Genomic DNA, 25,194 nt, shown 5'->3' on the forward strand with positions numbered 1-25,194 from the left:
AGGACCACTCCTTCCCCCGGTGGAGGGCCGGGGGAGAATCCTTTGTTCAGCTGCTGGCCCCCGGGTCAGCAGCACCCTATTTTGGTCAAAGAAAGAATTAACACTCCCATCCCTGAGCCCCCAGAGTCCGGCGATGCCAGTGCGCGTCACCCACGGGTCCCGCCACTCGCATCCCACTCTGTCGCCAGCCCCCTGGCAGAGCAGACCCCAGTGGAACGCGCGTCCTTCCCTGGTCTCCTCTGTCAGGACGCAGCCGTTAACCGCACCCCCACACCGGGACGCCCAACAGCCTCCCTTGTCCGGGTCGGTTACGCTGCATCGCTGCCCCACATCGGGTACGTCTGTTGTCCGAATGACCCCGCTCGTACAGTTCCTGGGAGCCTGGCTTCAGATTCCAGGGCTGTCCGGCTGGGTCGAGAAGACAGTCAGGCGCGGCTACGCGATTCAGTTCGCGCAGGTTCCTCCCTGTTTCCGGGGAGTCCGCTTTACTATGGTCGGGGCCAATGCCCCTGTCATGAGAGCGGAGGTTGCCACCCTACTGGCGAAGGGTGCGATCGAACCTGTCCCTCCAGCCGAGATGAAGTCCGGGTTCTACAGCCCGTACTTCATTGTACCCAAAAAGACCGGTGGGTTGAGGCCAATCCTGGACCTGCGCATCTTGAACCGTTACCTTCACAAGTTTCCGTTCAAGATGTTGACAGCGAAACGCCTTTTCGAATGCGTTCGTCCCGGCGATTGGTTTGCAGCGATCGACCTGAAGGACGCCTACTTTCATGTCTCCATCTTACCTCGACACAGACCGTTCCTACGGTTTGCTTTCGAGGGGCGGGCATACCAGTACGCGGTCCTCCCATTCGGGCTATCTCTGTCCCCTCGCGTCTTTGCGAAGATTGCCGAGGCAGCCCTTGCGCTCCTACGGCAGCACGGGGTTCGTATCCTGAACTACCTCGACGACTGGCTCATACTGAGTCACTCTCGAGAGCAGGTTTGCGAACACAGAGATCTGGTTCTCCACCACTTAGCCTGTCTGGGCCTTCGGGTCAACTGGGAGAAGAGCAAACTCTGCCCAGTGCAGAGGATCTCTTTTCTCGGTATGGAGATTGACTCGGTCGCCATGTGCGCGCAGCTTACGAGCGAGCGCGCGCAGTCTCTGCTGACTTGCCTCCGTCAAATCGAGAGCAAGAGTGCGGTTCCACTGAACCATTTCAGAGGCTCCTGGGGCATATGGCATCGGTAGCCACGGTAACGCCGCTCGGATTGCTACATATGAGACCGCTTCAGCACTGGCTTCGCGATCGAGTCCCGAGATGGGCATGGCGGTCTGGCACGCTCCAGGTCCAAGTGACCCGGGCCTGCTTACAGACACTCACTCCGTGGTTGAACCTCAGTTTTCTACGGGCCGGAGTATCCTTAGAACGAGTTTCCAGGCATGTTGTTGTATCAACAGATGCCTCCACCACGGGCTGGGGTGCCATGTGCAATGGACAAGCAGCCGCGGGCTCCTGGACAGGACCCCAGCGCAAACTCCTGCATGTCAATTGCCTCGAGTTGCTTGCAGTACGGTTCGCCCTGCACCGCTTCCGAGCGTTGCTGAGGGGTCAACACGTACTTGTCCGGACAGACAACACGGCCACAGTAGCGTACATCAACCACCAGGGCGGTCTACGCTCCCGCCGTATGTCTCAACTCGCCCGCCATCTCGTTTTATGGAGTCAGAAGCACCTGAGGTCCCTTCGTGCTATCCACATCCCGGGGGTCCTGAACCGTGCAGCCGACGAGCTCTCACGGATTCAGCCACTTCCTGGAGAATGGAGACTCCATCCTCAGACGGTCCAGCTGATTTGGGAACAGTTCGGCGATGCACAGGTAGATCTGTTTTCCTCCCAAGACTCTTCCCACTGCAGCCTGTACTATTCCCTGACCGAGGGCACGCTCGGCACGGATGCACTGGCGCACAGCTGGCCCCAGGGCCTACGCTTATATGCGTTTCCCCCAGTGAGCCTTCTCGCACGAGTACTGTGCAAGATCAGGGAGGACAAGGAGCAGGTCATGTTGGTCGCCCCGTATTGGCACGGCCAGACCTGGTTCTCAGAACTGCTACTCCTTGCGACAGCCCCTCCCTGGCCTATCCCTCTGAGACCGGACCTCCTCTCTCAGAGATGGGGCATCCTATGGCACCCGCGTCCAGCGCTCTGGAAGCTCCACGTGTGGCTTCTGGACGGGACGCGGCAGGTTTGAGTGGCCTGCCACCTACGGTGGCCGCCACCATCACTTCCGCTAGGGCAGAGTCTACACGACACCTATATGCGTTGAAGTGGAACCTCTTCGTCACCTGGTGCTCTTCCCGCCAAGAAGACCCGTGGAAATGCCCGATCGGGTCCGTGCTTGAGTTTCTCCAAGAGGGGCTGGAGCGAAGGCTGTCTCCCTCCACCCTCAAAGTTTATGTGGCCGCTATATCTGCCCACCACGATCTCTTGGAGAACAAGAAGGTAAGTCAGCACGACCTGGTCATCAGGTTCCTGAGGGGGGCGAGGAGACTGAATCCTCCTCGCTCTCCTCTCGTTCCCTCTTGGGACCTCTCAGTAGTCCTAAGTGCTCTGCAGAGGCCTCCCTTTGAGCCTTTGCGGTCGGTCGATATTAAGTTTCTGTCTATGAAGACGGCTCTGCTGACCGCATTGGCCTCTCTTAAGAGGGTCAGGGACCTACAGGCATTTTCGGTTGACGAAGCGTGCCTAGAATTCGGGCCGGCTAACTCTCACGTGACCTTGAGACCCCGGCCTGGATATGTGCCCAAGGTTCCTACCACTCCCTTCAGAGATCAGGTAGTGAACCTGCAAGCGCTGCCTTTGGAGGAGGCAGACCCAGCCTTGGCATTGCTCTGTCCAGTACGCACTCTCCGCGCTTACGTAGACATGACGCAGTGTTTCAGGACCTCAGACCAGCTCTTTGTCTGTTATGGTGGAGAGCGGAAGGGAAGTGCTCTCTCAAAGCAGAGGTTGTCTCACTGGATAGTAGACACCATTGTTTTGGCATACCAGCAGCAAGGTAGACCATGTCCCCTTGGTGTGAGGGCACACTCCACTCGGAGTGTGGCCTCCTCTTGGGCTCTAGCGCATGGCGCCTCGCTAACAGACATCTGCAGAGCTGCAGGCTGGGCGACACCCAACACATTCGCCAGATTCTACAATCTCCGAGTGGAGCCAGTGTCCGACTATGTACTCGCCCCCCCGAGGGGCCGGTAATGGGCCAGGCTTAGGTGTCTTCGCTTGCTCGCCACTCCACTCCACGGACTGGATACGTGCAATATTTTCCTCAGGTGAGCTCCCCGAGAGCCCTGAGCTCCTCCAGCACTGTCGACGCCGACATCAGTTCAGTCTGCCCTTTCGAGCCCAGACCCTCATGTCCGGCCAGGTGCCCCGTGTGCATGGTTCCCTCCGGCGACCCCCACACGAGTATTTCCACCGTAAGCCTCCTCAGTGAGCAGGTGTCTTTCCCTTGGCAAGCCCTGCCACCCCTAGGGTTAAAAATCCACCTTCGGCTGGTACCCTAGAGTTCTTCCATATGCAGCCCACAGCGGGTCATATGTGTACTCTCTAAGTCCTCCCCACGGGTAGGAATCTTTGGCATTCCCTCACTGGGATATGCTTCCCAGTGTACCTTGGTAATCCTGTGATAAGTGGGAGTCCTACGGCCTTAAGTGGCGGAATCTCACACTTACGCAGGGCACTGGACGACAGCTGAGTGGCGCGGTTATATTGGAACCCCCATTTGTCAGTCACTGACGTACGTCGGAGTGACTGAACGAAAGGGAACGTCTCGTTTATGTATGCAACCCTCGTTCCCTGAGGAGGGAACGGAGACGTACGTTCCTCAGCCATGTCAGCTGTGCTGCTGGAACGCGGAGTTCAGATCTTGGCTCCGCAGCAGATACATAATGCGATGTTGCCAGCGTACTTCCTTATATACCCACGCGGTGGGGCGGAGTTACGTATGCAAATTCCTCATTGCCCATGGCATTGGCACGCCATTGGGCGCTGTTAAACACCTCGAAGGTAATTGGCTTCTAGGCGAAAGCCCCATTCGTCAGTCACTGACGTACGTCTCCGTTCCCTCCTCAGGGAACGAGGGTTACATACGTAACCGAGACGTTTTTCTTCATTGCATGTTGGCTCCCCATGAAATTTTTATGAGTAAAATATCTCTGAAATATATTCCCTCATATTTAGTTATATATTATATATATATACAGTATATTTCTTCTTTTTTTCACACCAGGGTGACTGGGAACATGAATTTGTCCAGCCACGAGTTCCTGAAACACAAAGGCAAAATTCCCTTAATCATCCATCCATCCAGAATATAGTTCTGCAGCAAAAGATTGTTGAGCTTCACAAAATAGAAAGAAATAATGATCAATAATTAAGAAGTTCCAATCAACTAAAGATGTTACAAATCTGCCTGGAAGGTGACGTGTCTATATCGCCTTAATGCACGGTTAGGAGGAGAGTTTGAGTGGCCAAAAACTCTCCAAGGAACACAGATGGAGAATTGCAGATATTAGTTGAGTCTTGGGGTCAGAAAGCCTTTTTTTTATTTTATTTTTAATCAAACAGCACCTACATGAGTAGTTTACAAGTTCTTTGGGAGAGTTTTCAAGAAAAATCCTCCTTGCACATCCAAAAAAAACCTCAAACTCGACTGGAACTTCAAAACGGACCTGGTTTCTATGGTCAGATAAAACTTAAAAAAGAGCTTTTTGGCCCACCCAAACTCAAACCCACCAGATGAGTTTAGTGCAAACAGGGATAAAAAGTACCCCATGCCCACAGTTAAATATACTGCTGGGTCTTTAATGTTGTGGGCCTATTTTTTTTTTGTTGGGGGTCTTGGACATCTTGTTCAAATACATGGTATCATGGATTCTAGCAAATACCAACAAATAAAAAAATCAAAACCTAACGGCCTCTGCTAGAAATCTTATAATGGGCCATGGTTGGATCTTCCATCAGGACAACAATCCAAAACAAACATCAAAATCAACACAAAAAATGTGTCACTGAGCACAAAATGAAGCTTCTGCCATGGCCGTCCCAGTTCCCTGACCTGAACCATATAGAAAATGAGTGGGGTGAACTGAAGAGAAGAAGCAACCAACATGAAGCTGGGAATCTGAAAGATCTGGAGAGATTCTGTATGAAGGATGGTCTCTGATCTCTTGTCAGGTGTTCTCCAAACTCATCAGGCTTTATAGAAGAAGACTCAGAGCTGTAGGAAAAGGACGTTGCAATAATCGGGTGCCAACAAAACAGATTTATTTATTTTCACAGTCACTTTTGCTCATATTTACCAAGGGTGCCAATCCCTGTTGATCCCTGTAGGAAGAAATTGTGGTACGATTATTTAGAGGGTTTTCATTTGATAAGAACCCCTCTCTCCATCACTGTTCTGTGTTGCCACAAGTTAAATCATACAATGGGGCAAGTGGTTTTACTCCATCCCTTTCTGTAGAGATGAGTTCTATTGGATGGTGTTGACTTGAGATCCACTCTCGGTTAAGGGGGCTTGAAGTATTGGAAAAGTAATAAAGAACAGATTTGCCCTGATTCCTGTTCTGGCTTTGACATCAGTCTGCTGTGGGATTATGGGGGATTTATTATGGTGGAGTGTTCACCTGTAGCACTGCAATCTCACAAATGGGAAAAGTCCAGAGGTTCCCTCTCGGACCTGCCTGTAATTGTCCCAGGGCTTTTTATGGGCACTGGTGTTTTTCTGTTCTGTAATGTGCTGGACCAAACCTCCCCACAGCGATTGAATTGCTCAGTTTATGTGTACTTTTTGGCACCCAGAGCTGCCATATTTTGTGGCTTAACAGTCTTACTCATTCTCACTATCTGCAATGGTTTTCACCAATCAGAAGGAATGTGCCATAATGTCTCACACTGAAGTGTTGATGGATGGCGTTGGATGTGTTTATTTGTCTGTATGTCTGTGCATCATTAATACTGGTGGGTGCTGATTGTCTTTCATTCTGCTTTGACCTTGCATTAACAAACATAAGTCTCATGTAGAGAGAGAGAGAGAGAGAGAGAGAGAGAGAGAGAGAGAGAGATCCTGTGCTCTAGAGTTAGTTAAGTGCTCTTTGTAGATATCTTTGCGCTTCTTGTTTTGCACTCTAGAGAGTATGACCCCTTCTCTCTCTGTCTTACTATTGTTTCCATCTGTTCAGCCACTTGTCAGCAGCACATAAGAGCTGAGATGTTTTGAAAGAAATTAATACTTTTATTCAGCAAGGATGCATTCAATTGTGACAGGAAAGACTTTGACATTGTAACAAAACAAAAATAAATGTCTATTAATCAAATAATCCCAAAAACTGTCAGTTTCCAAAAATAAAGCAGCACAACTATTTCCACATTAATAGTAATTAGAAATGTTTCTTGAGCACCAAATCAGCATATTAGAATGATTTCTGAACAATCATATGACCCTGAAACTTGTGTTAAGGCTTTGACAGGAATATATTGCATTTTAAAATATATTAAAATAGAAAACAATTATTTTAAATGGTAAAAGTACTGTATTTCACAATAGTACTGTTTTTACTGTATTTTTGATTAAATGAGTGCAGCCTTGGTATAATTATTTTATTTATTTATTTATTTATTTATTTATTTATTTATTTATTTATTTATTTATTTATTTATTTATTTATTTATTTATTTATTTATTTATTTATTTATTTATTTATTTATTTATTTATTTATTTATTTATTTATTTATTTAATTTATTTCTTTTTAAAACAAAATGTGGAAGTCTCTGTCACTAATGTCAACTACAGACCTTATTTTCCTCATAAAACATAAACTGACATTCCAAAAACCCAGTAAATCTTCATGTGAGAAACCATTACAAATTACAAATTGAACAACTTTGTTTTGGCCCAGGTCTGTTGGCTTAGAAAAGTATTAGCACACATTTTCTCAGCAAGTGGCATGATTTAAAGTATCTTTCGTGTCCAAAGCACAAGCATTGTGGGGTATTTTATGCAGAGTTACTTAGTGTTAGGAGTTTGTTCAAATCTGTAACCCGAAATTTGAGCAATAGTAATGCTTCCTTTAGCAAGCACCACTTAGCTACTGCTTTTTGAATTGTTTTCAAAGGAAAAGTTAAGTACACTGTGTCTAATACACAGTCCCTTTGACATCAATTTCTATTCAAAGTCAAGCATCCGTAATTCGAGGGAAATTATACACCACTGCAGTGCTCATACAGCCGAAAGCTATCACAGTAGAAAGACAGAGTGAGAGAATAAGAAAGTAAGGACATATCCACTCCTCCCCTTCAGTGCTGTATTGTCAGAGAAGTTCAAGTCGGGTCCCTCCTTCCTGTCATATACACGCAGTGGCAAGAAACAGCTACTCTTTCATGTCCTCCCTGCTCCTAATGAGAGCTGATAGAAATAGGTGAGCATCTCCCACAGGGCTGTTCGCTGACATCTAATGACTGAGAAGAAAGCCAGGGGAGAATGTGTAGGATTGTGCGTGGTTGTGTATGTGTTTGTTTGTTTGTACGTTCAAATAAACCACCACCAGTGAGCACGTTCCCACGGCCTCTATCGCCCCACCACACTATAGCCTTGATCATTCTAAACTTGTCTTGTCACTTTCAGACAGTTCCTTTTATTCTACACGCCACACATTGGATGAATTTTGCTTGAAAATGTGCATCAGTATGCCCTGCTTACTCCGGAGGGCACATGAAGGGTACAGGATGTTATACAGTATATGAGACAGTAATATTAACTACTTTTTTCTTTATTTAAATACTGTTCAAAAGTTTAGGGCTGGCAAGATTTAATTTGGTAACACTTTATTTTGATAGTCCACTTTAGACATTCTACTAACTATAAGTAACTTTGCAACTACATGTCAACTAACTGTCATTAGAGTATTATTAGACTGTCTGCTTAATATTTACTAAAACTTTATTTTGTTGGTCCCCCAACAGACATTCTACTGACTTTAAGTAACTTGGCAACTACAATTCAACTTATTCTACTAACCCGAACCCTAACACCTAACCATAACCTACCAGTCTACTGACACAGTCAACTAATACTCTAATGAAAGTTAGTTGACATGTAGTTGCAAAGTTACTTATAGTTAGTAGAATGTTTAAAGTGGACTATCGAAATAAAGTGTAACCTTTAATTTTTTTTTTTTTTTGAAAGAAGTCTCTTATGCTCAAAACTGCATTTAATTGATCAGAAATATATTAAAGGGATAGTTCACCCAAAAGTGAAAATTCTCTCATCAATTACTCACCCTCAAGTTGTTCCAAACCTGTATGAGTTTCTTCCTTCTGTTGAACACAAAAGAAGATATTTTGAAGAATGTTTGTAACCAAGCAGATCTAAGCAACCATTGACTATACCATATAGTATTTTTTCTCTAATATGGTAGTCAATGGTTGCTTGGATCTGCTTGGTTACAAACATTCTTCAAAATATCTTATTTTGTGTTCAGCAGAACAAAGAAACTCATTCAGGTTGAGGGCGAGTAAATGATGGCAGAATTTTCATTTTTGAAAATTTCAACTATCCCTTTAAAGTGGTAAATTTGTGAAATGTTACTACAATTTAAAACAACGCTTTTCTACTTTAAAATATTTTAAAATGTAATGTGGCTATTCCTCCAGTCTTCAGTGTCACATGATCCTTCAAAAATCATTCTAATGAGCTGATTTGGTGTTTTTTTCAAGAATCTTTGATGAATAGAATGCTGATAAGAACATATATATTTTTTTTAACAATGTAAAAGTCTTTACTGTCGCTTCTGATCAGTTTAATGCGATTTGCTGAATAAAATAATTAATTTCTTTCAAGAAGAGAATAAAAAATGTAACTTGCCCCAAACTTTTAAATGGTACAGTGTATGTTTAGAACATCTTACAACATATGATGATGTTGTATGTTAATGAATAATGTTACCTTCATATATGTATCAGCAAAATTTGTGTTTGTGGCTGTTGAGATTGCTTACACAAATAGATATTTTGTTTCTGTAAGCATTTATGTCAAATCGTGTCAATCCATGTTGTGTTTGGTAATTTGATGTACAAATTTGTACAACCCCAAATCAGAAAAAGTTGGGACAGAATGGAAAATGCAAAAAAAAAAAAAAAAGAAGTGAATTCTAAATTTACTTTGACTCGTATTTCATTGCAGACAATATGAACACAAAATATTTCATGTTTTGTCTGGTCAACTTCATGTCATTTGTAAATATGCATCCTTTCCTGTCATTCAGACCTGCAACACATTTAAAAAAAAGTTGGGACAGGAGCAATTTAGGGCTAGTAATAAGGTAAAATGGTTAAATAATGATGTGATTTGAAACAGGTGATGTCAACAGGTGATTGTAATTATGATTTGGTACAAAAGCAGCATCCAAGAAAGGTCTAATCCTTTAGGAGCAAAGATGGGCCGAGGATCGCCAGTTTGCCAACAAATACGTGAGAAAATTATTGAAATGTTTAAAAACAATGTTCCTCAAAGAAAGATAGGAAGAGATTTGGATATTTCACATTCAACAGTGCATAACATAATTAAAAGATTCAAGGAATCTGGAGGAATTTCAGTGCGTAAAGGACAAGGGCGCAAGCCTAAGCTGAACAACCGTGATCTCCGATCCCTCAGGCGGCACTGCATCAAGAATCGTCATTCATCTATAAGCGATATCACCACATGGGCTCAGGACTACTTTGGCAAACCTTTGTCAAGTACCACAATGCGTAGTTACATCCACAAATGCCAGTTAAAAAGGAATCCCTATGTTAACAGTGTCCAGAAGCGCCGTCGACTTCTCTGGGCTCGGAGGCATCTGGGATGGACCATCACACAGTGGAAACGTGTACTGTGGTCAGATGAATCAGTATTTCAGGTATTTTTTGGGAGGAATGGACGCTGTGTGCTCCGGACCAAAGAAGAAAAGGATCATCCAGACTGTTACCAGCAACAAGTCCAAAAGCCAGGGTCTGTCATGGTATGGGGTTGTGTCAGTGCCCTTGGCAAAGGTAACTTGTACTTCTGTGAAGGCACCATTAATGCTGAAAAGTACATAGAGATTTTGGAGCATAATATGCTGCCTTCAAGAAGACATCTTTTCCAGGGACGTCCATGCATATTTCAACAAGACAATGCAAAACCACATTCTGCACACATTACAAAGTCCTGGCTGCGGAGGAAGAGGGTACGGGTACTTGACTGGCCTGCCTGCAGTTCCGACCTGTCTCCAATAGAGAATGTGTGGCAAAATGCGACAACGAAGACCCTGTACTGTTGCCCACCTTAAGACTTGTTTGCAGGAAGAATGGGACAAAATTACACCTGAAACACTTCATCACTTGGTGTCTTCAGTCTCTAAACGTCTTTTAAGTGTTGTGAAAAGGAATGGCAACATTACAAAGTGGTAAATGCTTTACTGTCCCAACTTTTTTTGAAATGTGTTGCAGGTCTGAATGACAGGAAAGGATGCATATTTACAAATGACATGAAGTTGACCAGACAAAACATGAAATATTTTGTGTTCATATTGTCTGCAATGAAATATAAGTCAAAGTAAATTTAGAAATCACTTCTTTTTTTTTTTTTTCGTTTTCCATACTGTCCCAACTTTTTCTGATTTGGGGTTGTACATACTGATCAATGACCGCTATTATAGCGATTATACAGTAGATTGCTATTGGAAATTCAATAGTTCATGCATTTCGTCCTATAATTTACATTCAGATTACATCGTTTTCTGTCATCTAATGTGTAAAGTTACTCTTTAAAAACAAATGATTTAAGAAACCTTCAGCCAATCTCAAAACGAATGTCCATTTTTCCGTTTTTGACATATATATATATATATATATATATATTTTTTTTTAAAACCTTTTGACCTTTTTAACATGAAAAAAAGGCCTATAATATTCACTATATTCACTATCATCACTATTTTCCTTTGATAGTCCTTCTATAAAATCTAAAGTATAATGCCACAATTTATGGCCACTGTTACTGTCTTTCCCCCCTGTCCAATTTCCACCCTCTTCCATCTTTTTCGTCTCACCACTCCTCTGGAGCCATGGCTCCTTTCGTTTCTGTTCCCTTCTAATTCTCTCTTGTGCTGAAGGAGACTACCACACCTTTAATAAAGTACCTCTGAAGTACACAGAGAAAAGTTGTGTATTATTGTTTTATCGGCTCAATATTGCAGCTGTGTGCAGCTTACTGAAGAATGAAAATAACCTCCATAGCAACCACTCACAAGACATTCCCGGAGCCGTTATGGAGTTCTTCACAAGGCCAAAAGCAGTGTGGGAGGAAAACAGACACGACTCAGAGACAAGAGAAGGAATAACTGAGCATGACGGACTCTTGTGGCATGGGACTGCTGTAAACAGGCGACACTGCAGATTGTTCGGGTATCTTTTGGCTCTCTCACAATGGGCAGAAGAGTTCATTTACAGATGACCTGCGGTGGGATTCAATCATGATTGTGTCACAGGTCTAGGCTACCTGCTCTGTAGGAAAATACTTTGCTGGGCTTCCTGCCTGGGCTTTTTGTGAAGAAACTGCAACTCTGCTGAACAGAAAACAGCTTAAACCAGCTGTTTTGCTTAGCAGTCTGACAAATGTCTAAAACCCCTTTAAAACCAGCAAACCAGACAAGCCTGGAATTTTTTTGTGTTTTTCTCATCATGAAGCAACTGGTCACCTTTCTGGATCTTCTGTATTCATTTTTATGCAGTTATGTTGATTTGTTCAATAATGGAGGTTGCAGTACAGGTGCTGTGTAGGGGAGAGCGGGGCACAACCTAACGCGGGGTTAGTTGTAACACACATGGTTTAAAACTTTCCACACATGCCAGCATGACGGAACTTACACTCTAAAAAATGCTGGGTTAAAATTGGGTTGTTTTAACCCAGCGATTGGGTTATTTTAAGCAAACATTTAACCCAACCGCTGGGTTAAACCAACCCAATTGCTGGGTTAGTCCATTTTCAACCCAACTTGGGTTATTTTTAACCCAGCATTTTTTAGAGTGTAGTGTTACTAGTTGCCATATCAAAATTATTTAGAGAAAAAAATGCAACAAAATTAAAAAATCTTTGGAAGATATCACTGAACATTTATTTAACCAAAGCAAAAGTATATTTCTTACTTAAGTTTATTTTTCATCTCTGTTTTTGTGTTTATTTAAAATAAGACAAATCTGATATTATTTTAATCTTATATCTGTTACTTAACAGTTCAGATAGTTCTTTAATGATGATCTAACCAGCAGAAGACATGAGCCACAGTTTAAATCCCGGTTGCGCAGATGGGCATGCTATTAACTATGCTATTATATTCTATACTTTTATGTATTATTTTGAGAAACCATGAGTAAAAGGTGAATAATCCTGGCCAAATTTGCCCATTGGCCCCTGCCTGTCCATCATGGCCTCCTAATAATCCCTAATAATATATATATATATATATATATATATATATATATATATATATATATATATATATATATATATATATATATATATATATATATTTATATATATATATATATATATATATTTATATTTATATTTATATATATATATATATATATTTATATATATATATATATATATATATATATATATATTTATATATATATATATATATATATATATATATATATATATATATATATATATATATATATATATATATATATATATATATATATATATATATATATATATATATATATATATATATATATATATATATATGCGATTGGCTTCATCACTCCTCTCTGTCTCCTCTCTGTCTCCTCTCCACCAATCAGCTGGTGTGTGGTGGGCGTTCTGGCGCAATATGGCTGCCGTCGCATCATCCAGGTGGATGCTGCACATTGGTGGTGGTTGAGGAGATTCCCCCCTTCTATGTAAAGCACTTTGAGTGCTTAGAAAAGCGCTATATAAATGTAACAAATTATTATTAATTAAAACCAGTCATAAGTTGCACTGGTATATTTGATATTTGTGGCAATAGCCAACAATACATTGCATGGGTCAACATTATGATTTTTTTTATGTTAATAATCATTAGGATATTAAGTAAAGATCATGTTCCATGAAGATATTTAGTATATTTCCTACCGTGAATATATGCAAAATGTATTATTAGTAGTAATATGCATAAGGACTTCATTTGGACAACTTTAAAGGCGATTTTCTCAATATTTAGATTTTTTTTTTGCACCCTCAGATTCCAGATCTTCAAATAGTTGTATCTCAGCCAAATATAGTCATCCTACCAAACAATACATCAATGGAAAGCTTATTTATTCAGCTTTCAGATGATGTTTAAATCTCAATTTCAAAAAATGTACACTTATGACTGGTTTTGTGGTCCATGGTCACATTTGTGAGTGAGAAAATATGCCGAAATAAATGAAAATTCAACAGTTATACAGCTCATACAGTTAAACGAAATTGGGTTTAAGAGGTTTATTATTTAATAAGGTTTAAGAACATATTTGACCAACTATTTCATCTTTTTTTTTTTCTCCCGCCAACGAGCACTTGAACAAAACCATCAGGCTGAGTGCCACCAAGAATCACACAGATTGAAAGCCTGTAATAAACGAAAAAGTTGGGAATAAATTATATATTACAGTGAATCGACAGGATCTCTGTTTAATGCGTTTATAATCACTCACATATAAGCACTCTCAAGCGCCATTCCGGCTTGTTTAGTTTCCACTCATCAGTCCATTGTAGTGATTGTGGATGTGAGAGAAAAACACCCCGCAAAATCCTCCAGTTTTAAAAGAATGCGCTCCTCGCTGCACATATGTTCTGCACAAATTTGTCACATACACTATATTGGCAAAAGTTTTGCACCGTCTGACTTTACATGCACTTGAACATTAATGACATTCCCTTCTTAATCCATAGGGTTTAATATGGAGTTGGCCCACCATTTGCAGCTATAACAGCTTCAACTCTTCTGGGAAGGCTTACCTCAAGGTTTAGGAGTGTGTTTATGGGAATTTTTGACCATTCTTTTAGAAGCGCATTTGTAAGGTCAGGCACTGATGTTGGACGAGAAGGCCTGGTTCGCAGTCTCTGCTCTAATTCATCCCAAAGGAGTTCAACCAGAAAGACTCGGGAAGCCAGATGAGTACAAGAAGTAACACATTTATTAACAGACCAGCAAGTATTATATTTAGAGTTTCTTTGGCGTAGGCCCCGTCCGTAACTCCCGTCTCGAGGGTAACGGACTCTGCATTTCCTGCCTGAAGATGAAGGCAGGGGCGCAGCCGACCCCCTGGGAGGTATAGGTGGGGACCATCCTGGTGGTGGTGGTGGTGGGGAGGATGGAGGTAAATGTTGGCTTCAGCATCTGTGAACTCAGACATGTGTGTGTGTAAGTGACCATCTTTTATACGCTGATGAGAACTTTACGCTAGAGCTTTCATTTCTATCGGGTTGAGGCAGGCCAGTCAAGTTCCTCCACACCAAACTCGCTCATCCATGTCTTTATGGACGTTGCTTTGTGCACTGGTGCGCAGTCAGGTTGGAACAGGAAGGGGCCATCCTCAAAATGTTCCTACAAAGTTGGGAGCATGAAATTTTCCAAAATGTCTTGGTATGCTGAAGCATTAAGAGTTCCTTTCCCTGAACTAAGGGGCCAAGCCCGAACCCTGATAAACAACCCCACACAACAACTTTACACTTGGCACAATGCAGTAGGCCAGGGGTGGGCAACTCCAGTCCTCGAGGGCCACTGTCCTGCAGAGTTTAGCTCCAACCCTAATCAAACACACCTGAACCAGCTAATCAATGTCTTCAGGATTACTAGAAGGCTACAGGCAGGTGAGTTTTATCAGGGTTGGACCTAAACTTTGCAGGACAGTGGCCCTCGAGGACTGGAGTTGCCCACCCCTGCAGTAGGGCAAGTACTGTTTTCCTGGCAACCACCAAACCCAAACTCGTCCATTGGATTGCTAGACAGAGAAGCGTGATTCGTCACTCCAGAGAACACGTTTCCACTGCTCTAGAGTCCAGTGGCGGCGTGCGTTACACCACTGCAATCGACGCTTTGCATTGCACTTGGTAATGTAAGGGTTGGATGAAGCTGCTCGGAGATGGAAACCCATTCCGTGAAGCTCTCTACGCACTGTTCATGAGCTAATCTGAAGGCCATACGAAGTTTGGATGTGTGTAGCTATTAACTCTGCGAAAGAAAGTTGGCGACTTTTGCGCACTGTGCGCCTCAGCATGCGCTGACCCCGCTCTGTGATTTTTACGTGGCATTTGACTTATTGCACAGGTGGCAACCTATCACGGTACCACGCTTTAATTCACTGAACTCCTGAGAGCGACACATTCTTTCACAAATGTTTGTAGAAGCAGTCTGCATGCCTAGGTGCTTGATTTTATACACCTGTGGCCATGGATGTGATTGGAACACCTGAATTCAATGATTTGGAAGGGTGTCCCAATTCTGAAAATATACTTTTATACCCTAAAAAGGAGGCCAATTTAGTCGCAAGTGGTATTGAAATAGTAAATTTACAAGTGTACTAGTAGTACATTGAAATTAGTTTACTTACTACATAAAGTATACTTAAAATTATACTTGAACTTTACTTATGTATACTTAAAAAAATTAAGTTGAAGTAGACTTTTTTTCTTTAAGGGTTACCATACTTCACAAAGAGAAATGATGTCTTTAAAAAGAAGCACAAAAATGTGTTATTGTCTACATTTGTTTTCTGCAATACTATCTAGCTTTATATGAAACAATAGAGACAATTGCATCTCAAGAAAATATGAATGTATGCAGTACTGTATGTGTGTAATTGTGTTTCTGTCTGCGTGACTGCTTAGCTGTTTTCACGATTCACTTCGGCCCATGTTACAGACGCGTACATTAACAGCCCGTCCACTAAACAAGATAGCTTTCATTGTGCTATAAAATTCTGCAATTTCACAGCTGTTTGCCGGCCACAGTAAATACACGAGGATTTGAAGGCCTCCTCCGGTGAAGCCTGCATTTGTGTTCACCAGAGTCTTAGCGAAACCACTCGGTGTATTTCTCAGAATAATAATGTTCCTTGAGTTAACAGAGCCTGTAATTATAAAGGAGAAAAACAGTATTAGTGTATGATCTGGCAGAAAGGATCTGTGTGGGGAAGATAAATAAAGCTAACAGGGGCTTTTCGTGTGGGCAATTCCTTTGCTTGGATTCATTTTCTAAATGGTATATTTCATCTTAAGCTTAATTACAAGATACAGGAGAGTTCAACATGGGCAGCCTCTGTGATTCGATACACGCACTGTGGTTTATTGCTCTGATAAAACAACTTTTAATCTAATTTGCACAAAATATGCAAAAAAGCCAAATGAACTGCAGGTGGTAGCACTGGTCACACTAGTCAATAAAGTGTTTTTAATATAATAAAGCATCAGCGACTTCATTAAAACCCTGCGTTAACAGAATCACGTGGAGAGTGGTGTTATATCATGGTTTGAGACTTATGTGTGTTCATCATTTCCAGCAAGGATCGTTTGGTGATTATTTCATATTTAAAATGTGAGAGTCAGCAAATGAAAGTATATTTAGCATGTGTGCATGTTATATTCACACATAACTGTTTGTGTGTCTGTGTAATTAACGTTTCTTGTTTTCTTTGCTTCTAACTTGCAACACAATGGACTTTGCTGCATTTATCCAGTCGCATGTAAGTACTGCTGACAAACTTGAACAAATGACAAATCTACACACCAACTGTCTGCATTGTGTTTTATTGTGGATTATTGATTGACCGATTGTTTTGATTCTCAGTTATGTCATGATGCCTAAAAGGACAACTAAATATTATTATTATCCTTCCATCCATCCATCCATCCATCCTTCCTTCCTTCCATCCATCATTCTTCCATCCATCCATCCATCCATCCATCCATCCATCCATCCATCCATCCATCCATCCATCCATCCATCCATCCATCCATCCATCCATCCATCCATCCATCCATCCATCCATCCATCCTTCCTTCCTTCCTTCCTTCCTTCCTTCCTTCCTTCCATCATCCTTCCTTCCTTCCATCATCCTTCCTTCCTTCCTTCCATCCATCCATCATTCTTCCATCCATCCATCCATCCATCCATCATCTTTCCATCCTTCCATCCATCCTTCCATCTATCCATCCTTCCTTTCTTCATTCCTTCCTTCCATCCATCCATCCATCCATCCATCCATCCATCCATCCATCCATCCATCATCATTCCATCCTTCCTTCCATCCATCCATCCTTACACCCATCCTTCCTTCCTTCCTTCCTTCCTTCCTTCGATCCATTCATCATCATCCATCCATCCTTCCTTCCTTCCTTCCTTCCTTCCTTCCTTCCATCTATCCATCTATCATCATCCTTCCATCCATCCATCCATCCATCCATCCATCCATTCATCCATCTTTCCTTCCTTCCTTCCTTCCTTCCTTCCTTCCTTCCTTCCTTCCTTCCTTCCTTCCTTCCTTCCTTCCTTCCTTCCTTCCTTCCTTCCTTCCTTCCTTCCTTCCATCTATCCATCTATCATCATCCTTCCATCCATCCATCCATCCATTCATCCATCTTTCCTTCCTTCCTTCCTTCCTTCCTTTCATCCATCCATCCTTCCTTCCATCCTTCCTTCCTTTCATCCATCCTTTCTTCCATCCATACATCCATCATCCTTCCATCCATCCTTCCCTCCTTCATTCCTTCTTTCCTTCCCTCCTTCCATCCATCCATCATCATCCTTCCTTCCTTCCATCCATTCATCCATCCATCCATCCATCCATCCATCATCTTTCCTTCCTTCCTTCCTTCCTTCCTTCCTTCCTTCCTTCCTTCCTTCCTTCCTTCCTTCCTTCCTTCCTTCCTTCCTTCCTTCCTTCCTTCCTTCCTTCCTTCCTTCCTTCCTTCCTTCCTTCCATCCATCCATCCATCCATCCAACCATCCATCTGTCCATCCGTTCATCCTTCTTCCTTCCTTCCTTACTCCCTCCATACTTCCATCACCATACCATCCTTCCATCCATCCATCCATCCTTCCTTCCATCTATCCTTCCTCCCTCCCTCCCTCTCTCCCTCCCTCCCATCCATCCATCCATCCATCCATCCTTCATTCCTTTATTTCTTCCATCATCCATCCATCCTTCCATCCATTCATCCATTCATCCATCCATCCATCATTCCTTTGTTGCATCCGTCCTTTGTTCCATCCATCCATCAAACATTTTGTGCAGAAATTGGAGCATTTATTGTTCAATCCAATATTAAGAAAAAATAAAGAGATATTAGTATTTAGGTTACCAACAGATTATCTATTTGTATTTACATTTGTTTAGTGGTTTCTAACTTTGTTTTATTCACATGTTTATGGGTACAATCCTGTGATCTAGGTGATCTCATCTGACATGAAGGAAGACCACATCTTCCGTCTGACAGGAAGGGGAGCAGATCAAGACCCTAAGGGTGTGTTCAGCATCAACCGACTGACAGGAGAGGTGGCGGTTAGCCGAGCCCTGGACCGAGAGGCCATTGCGTACTACCATGTGAGTGAGATATTAAATCTGTTATCTACCGCGTTCTGTTTCCTCCACTGCATACTGTCAGTTAATATGTAGTTAAAGAGCTCCTCATGAAATCTGCAGGTTTATTTAAATCATATCAGACTGTTGCGCGAATAACCAAACGTCCCTAATCGAAAAGAAAATATGTTTCAGCTTCACTCCATGCATCAAGGCGATTAATGGCTGCAATGACTCGTGTCTCTTCGGCAGCCAGTGAGCATCTCAGTGAAGGAAAGCCGACTGCTGTACAGGATGTGGGACTACAGTTAGAGGAGGCAGTTATTCTACACAACGTGTGCGAGATCAATGATGCAGCTGTCAGCTGGCCTGTCAGACACTCGGCTAATGTGGGTTGCGAGTTTGTGTGTGCGAACACGGTGGTCTGACGGTGACTTACTTTGGTTTATTTGATAGCTTTAAAAGAAGGGGAAAAAACTCTCTTTTAAGACCTCATTGAATCAAAATTTTAGTTTTGTGGCTTTTAGTCCATGTGTCTTACACTCTAAAAAAAAAAGGTTCTATATGGCATATCATAGGGGAACCTTTTTTAGTGCTATATAGCACCAATTTTGGTGCTTCAGTGGTTCTTCAGCGGTTCTTTAGAGGTGCTTTATAGCACCTTAGTCAAAGAACCGGTGAAGAACCTCTGAAGAATCGCTGAAGAACCACTGAAGCACCAAAATTGGTGCTATATAGCACTTAAAAAGGTTCCCCTATGATTACGAACCAAGAACCATTTTTGGTGCCATATAGAATCTTTTTTTTTTAGAGTGTACACTACTGCTCCAAAGTCTGTGTTCAGTCATTTAAAAAGAAAATAAATAATACTATTATTCAGAAATGATACATTACATTGATCCAAAGTGATAGTAAAGACGAATAATGTTACAAAAGATTTCTATTTCAAATAAATTGTTCTTTTGAACTTTTAATTAAAAAAATAGCACAATTTCAACAAAAATATTAAGAAGCCCAACCTTGTTCAACATTGATAAGAAATGTTACTTTAGCACGAAATCAGCATATTAGAATGATTTATCAAGGATCATGTGACACCGAAGACTGTCATAATGTAATAATGCTGAAAATTCAGCTTTGACATCACAGGAATAAATTACATTTTTAAATATATTCAATTTGAAATCAGTTATTTCAAATCATAATAGTATTAATGTATTTACTGTATTTTTAACCAAATAAATGCAGCCTTGGTGAGCATAAAAACATATATATAAAAAAATAAAAAAGTGAGACTTTTTTTCAATCTTAAAAACGGTGTAACTTTGAGACAATTTTTAGGCTTAGAATTGTTAGACTACACAAATGTTTTGTCCAATCAGATGCTCTCTAGAATAATGTAAAAAATAAAATAAGGTCTGTGATACCTGGAAACATCAATCTGAAAATAATTTATCTTGTCAGCGGGTGCAGGACTAAAGCTTATTGGCTATCCCTTAAATCCTACAAGAAGGGGGTAGGATAAATCCTACCCCCTTCTTGTTTTAATAGGCAATTCATCAAAACATAAAATACATTTTGTGGTGTCTTTAACCAAAAAAAAGGTGAGACCTTTCAATATTTAGAGCTTCGCCAAAAGAAAGGACCACCCTGTGGCAACTCCAGATAACAAGATAGACAATACGATTCCTTTGAATTGTTTGCTCAGTTGAGCAAGCTGTTACTTTGATTCAAGAATTCGGTAGCTCTTGTTCTCTTTCTCTTTGTGTCCTCTGTCGTTTGACAGATAAAGGAGGGTTTACCTGGTTTTCTATCCCCCTGTAGAGGAGAACTAAAGCGGCACTGCTTAGTTTGATATCCACATGTCTGGCTAACAGCTTTAATAAAATAAGAGTTGCTCTACTTCCTCCCTCGTTTTGTTGTGCCCCACTGGTATGCTTCGATAAAGTGTTCTTAGTAACGTTTTTGAAAAATCTCTGTCAGCCTGACGCCTTGGCTTGTCTTTTCAAGTCTTCTTTTTCTAATAAGAGATCATTCCTTATATTATTGCTTTTTTTGTGGAGCTATAGCACACACGCTGTTCTTGCTCAAGGCACATCAAACTTTAAGTCGGGTGAGGGTGTGTGTTTGGCCCAAAAGTTCTGTGAGGAAAGATGGCAGATTTCAAATCACTTACTTGCTGGCATCCTCCACCAGCTGAGGAAATGTGCTTGAGTTGGAAGGGAATATTAACAGATTTTGGGAAGTAACTGTCTAAAAGTAGCGATGCTTAACGTTATGGTTCACCCAAAAATAAAGATTACCCCATGATTTTCTCACCCTCAAGCCATCCTAGGTGTATACTGTATGACATTCTTCTTTCAGACGAATATAATCAGGGTTATATTAAAAAATGTCCTGGCTAATCCAAGCTTTATAATGGCTGTGAATGGGAGCCATACATTTTAATCCCAAAAAAGTGCATCCATCCATTATAAAAGTAATCCACACGGCTCCAGGGGGTTAATAAAGGCTTTCTAAAGCGAAGCGATGCATTTTTGTAAGAAAAAGATCCATATAAGTAAAATATCCTGCTTCTGCCATACCGCTTTTCATATTCAATTTATGAAGAAAGTGTAATGTCTACGTCACGTCAGTTAGGGTGATTTCAGTGTGATTTCCGGGTGATTGGGACACTTTTTGCCATTGAGATGACTTGGAAAAAGTGTCCCAATCCCCCTGAATTCACCCTACACTTTTTCTGTAAGTTGAACTATCCCTTTAAGTATGTTTAGATGTTTTCAAAGTAGTGCAGTGCTTGTGGTAGGATTACTTTTTTTTTTTTTTAATAAAGTAATATTGTGAAATATTATTAAATTACATTTTATATATATTTTTATATATAATGTATTCCTGTGATGGCAAAGCCGTGTTTTTTCTTCACATCGTGATCCTTGAGAAATCATTCTAATATGCTGGTTTGGTTCTCAATAAATATTTATTTAAATTAATTTTCTTTTCAATATTGAAAACAATGTTCAATGGTTTGCTGCTTTATTTTTATTTTTTGTGTGTGTGGAAAATGATAAAATTTTTGATGAATATAAAGTCTTAAAAACAGCATTTATTTGAAGTAGAATTTTTGTAATATGTAAAAAAAATTTTTTACTGTCACTTTTGAGTAATTTAAAGGATTAAAATACCAAACAAATTTGACAGTAGTGTATGTAGCATCGGAAAGTCTAATTTATTCTACTGAGTCATTTCAAATTAAATTATTCTCATTGTCATAGGAATTAACTATTTTTGACGGTTTTAGTTGAATTTAGAACAATTCAGCATTTGAAGTTTGCTACTGTCAACCCACTGACATTCATTAATGCAGCAAAAAGTCAGCTCTGATTAAATCATGTCATTAAACATAATCTTTTTGTTTGTAGCTTGTAGTGTAGCTAAATTCTTTTTTCCCCCAAACAGTAGCTTGACTGTGGGTTTAACAGTTTCAAATTATGATTAGCTTTAAGCTACAGTTCCAGTGTAGCTGCCCCGACACTGCAGATAGCTTTCTATTTTGGTTCAGGCCTTGTGGTCATGGCAGAGCAGTTGTGTCCTCTGAAGAGGAGGGTAATCTCAGGTACGCAGACCCCAGTTGGGATCAAAGCCCTCACTCGCCAGAGCACTTGACATTTACATCTCCTTATCTCTCTTTTTCTCACATCCACACCACCCGCAATCTCGAAAGCATGCGACGAGCGCATGCACATCAAAGCTTGACATTTTACAGCACTAATGCTCACACACTTCTATCTTGATGAAGGAATGATGCTAACCGCAGCTGTTTTTACATCTGTTGGCTGTCTTTCTGACAATGATAACTCTTACTTTTAGTGATTCACCGAAATTATTTTTTTACAGAAACATCGAAACTGAAGCTGAAAACGATAACTGAAAACAAGGTTTTGGTAATTACATTTAGGTAATTAAACTTGGGTCACACTTTAGTTTAAGGCCAATTCTCACTATTGATAAATAAGTCTTTTGCCTCAACTCCTAATTACCTCTAATTACTTGTTAGTAAGGTAGTTATTAAGTTTAGGTACTGGGTATGGATTAAGGGATGCCGAATACGGTCATGCAGAATAATGCATTAATATGTGCTTTATAAGTATTAATAAACAGCCAATATCCTAGTAATATGCATGCTAATAAGCAACGTTCATAGTATGAATTGGACCCTAAACTAAAGTGTTACCTAAACTTGGTATGCTGTTCGAGATGTTGTGTTCTCAGGTGATAAATGAAACTAGTTTGAGTAAAGTTCTTCAAAGAGAAGATTTAATATTTCAGCAGAACAAATTTGACATATTCTACACATTTTTGTCATGTGTAGAATATGACTACACCCCCCCCCCCCATGTTCAAGACATGGTTACGGCATTATCATTCTACATTATCAGATTACAATACATTATCATTCTATTGCAAAATCAGCCCATCCACGGTGCTGTTTCTATAGAGGTGTGTCAAAACTAAACATGCAAGCTTTATACTATAGTGTTAATGGACTAACGAAATCCATTATTTATTTATTTTTACAGTTTTTACTGTACCAGTATATTTTTATGAACCCTTAAATTTTCCATATGGGCCAATAGAGCCGTCTGTTGTGCAATCAGCCCATTTCACAGTGTAATCGACTAACAAAATCCAAACCAATGTTTTTTTTATGGACCCTTGGACTTTGCACATATTAATACTGTTGAATTAATTTCACATTACTATTTCTCGCGGTCACTAAAAAATTTTCCCACGGTCACCCACGGCTAAAATTTGGTCTTCGAACTAGAGGTAATAACAATATTACTTATTTTAAACAGCTTTTACTGTACCAGGCTTTTTAAATGACACTTTAAATTTGCATAGCTATATAAATTAGTTGGCTAATGGTTTAAAAAAAAATGGGTAGGCTACTACAGTAAAATATCCAAAATTTTAATTTTGTTAAACCATTACCTATGGTTTAAATTCCTTAGATTTAACTTACCCTCTATACTATAGTGGCCGAGAAAGGGGGCATTTCCGTTGTGTTGTGGCAATTTCGTTGTGTTGTGCACTATTGGGCCACCGTATATTGGGAACGAGTCACATCCGATTGGTGGGAATTTCAGAATTGTAATAATCCACTAGCTCACCTGCTATGGCTGAGAGCCTTGGAGCCCCTGACCTCTAATGGCATTCTGTTCTCCATCTAATCACACATATGGGCCAGTTCCTTTCTCGCCTCAACCACCTCACACACACATATGTAGTGCAACACCTCCGTGCCGCAACACTTCACTTAATTCCCATGCCACACTGGTGGGAATAACCGCATTTTCCGGCTGATCCCTCTGCAGCACATCAGGAGTAATTACACCACAGCTAATTCCAGCCAATCTCACACTAGGAGTAATCACAGGCATGCGGGAGCCAGTGCGGCCCAGTACAGCGCATACGGGGAGGGGGGATCCAGGCCAGAGATTGTTTTTGCAGGCGGTGCCGCATCACTGCTGTGTATCTTAGTCATTGACTCTGCAGGGCTCAACTCGCAGCAGTTCCTGGCAGCAACTTTTTACTCTCTGCTGTTTATTTCTCCCCACTGGCATGTGTGTGCATTAGTTGCCTTATGAGCCATGTGAACAAATAGCATTTTTACTTTTCTAAATCAAAAAATAGATTTTCTATCTTGATTTTCTAAGCAAAGAGGAGACAAACTTGCACGCTGCAAAGGTGCCACTATGATGTGTTTTTTGGTTCCCAAAGTGTTGTAGTGAGGTCGCTAAAGTGTTCTAAAGTGTTTTTTTGTTTGTTTTAGGGAATGTTTTAGGGTGTCATTTTGTGGCTGCTGTAGGGTGTTGTTTGCTGGTTGTTATGGTGTTTCAGTTATCAGCACGTTAATAAGTGAATGCAAGGGTATTTTGGGTGGTTGCAAAGGTGTTGCTGTGTGTTTTCTAAATAGAGTGCATTACCACCCATCCCCTTTTTCAGTGGCGCTGGTTCCAGACGCATTTTCCCCATTAATTTTTCCCATAGGGGTATTATAAAAAAGTATTTGTCAAAACGTTATAAGCCATGAACCAAGACAATCAGCTATGAGGTGAATCACAACACTACAAACTTTGATTTGAAGCAAAAATGTATTTGAAAATTGGACAAAAAGACTTATAGAGATAGTTCACCCCAAAAAATTAAATTCTGTCATTAATTACTCATCTTCATGTTGTTCCAAGCCCGTAAGACTTAAGTTCCGTTGACATACCCAACTACCATTTTGATGCTTCAAAAAGTTCATAAAGAGATGGTAAAACCAATCCATATGAATTGAGCAGTTTAGTCCAACATTTTCTAAAGAGACAGGATCGCTTTATGTGATGATCAGATCGAATTTAGGCTTTTATTCACAATATAAACATTTATCAACTAACAAATCAGTTTTGGTAAACGGAAGCTCAAGCATGTTCGCTTGATGGGCAAGAACCAATGAGGTTCATTCTTGTGTTACGCAGCATGTTTGAGCTTCTGCAAGAACCAATGAGGTTCATTCTTGTAAGCAGCTC

General features: G+C 41.0%; 1 protein-coding gene across 1 annotated transcript in view; it reads left to right on the forward strand.

Annotated features, from left to right (window-relative positions):
* The window catches only part of cdh13 (cadherin 13, H-cadherin (heart)), a 467,661-nt gene that overhangs the window by 184,910 nt on the left and 257,557 nt on the right, over nucleotides 1-25,194 (forward strand). Inside the window, exon 5 of the mRNA XM_079825536.1 lies at nucleotides 18,491-18,643. Within this exon, the coding sequence (XP_079681662.1) occupies nucleotides 18,491-18,643 (153 nt within the window). The remainder of the gene's footprint in view (nucleotides 1-18,490; nucleotides 18,644-25,194) is intronic.

Source organism: Gobio gobio, assembly GCF_949357685.1.
Source record: "Gobio gobio genome assembly, chromosome: 9".
NCBI lineage: Eukaryota > Metazoa > Chordata > Actinopteri > Cypriniformes > Gobionidae > Gobio > Gobio gobio.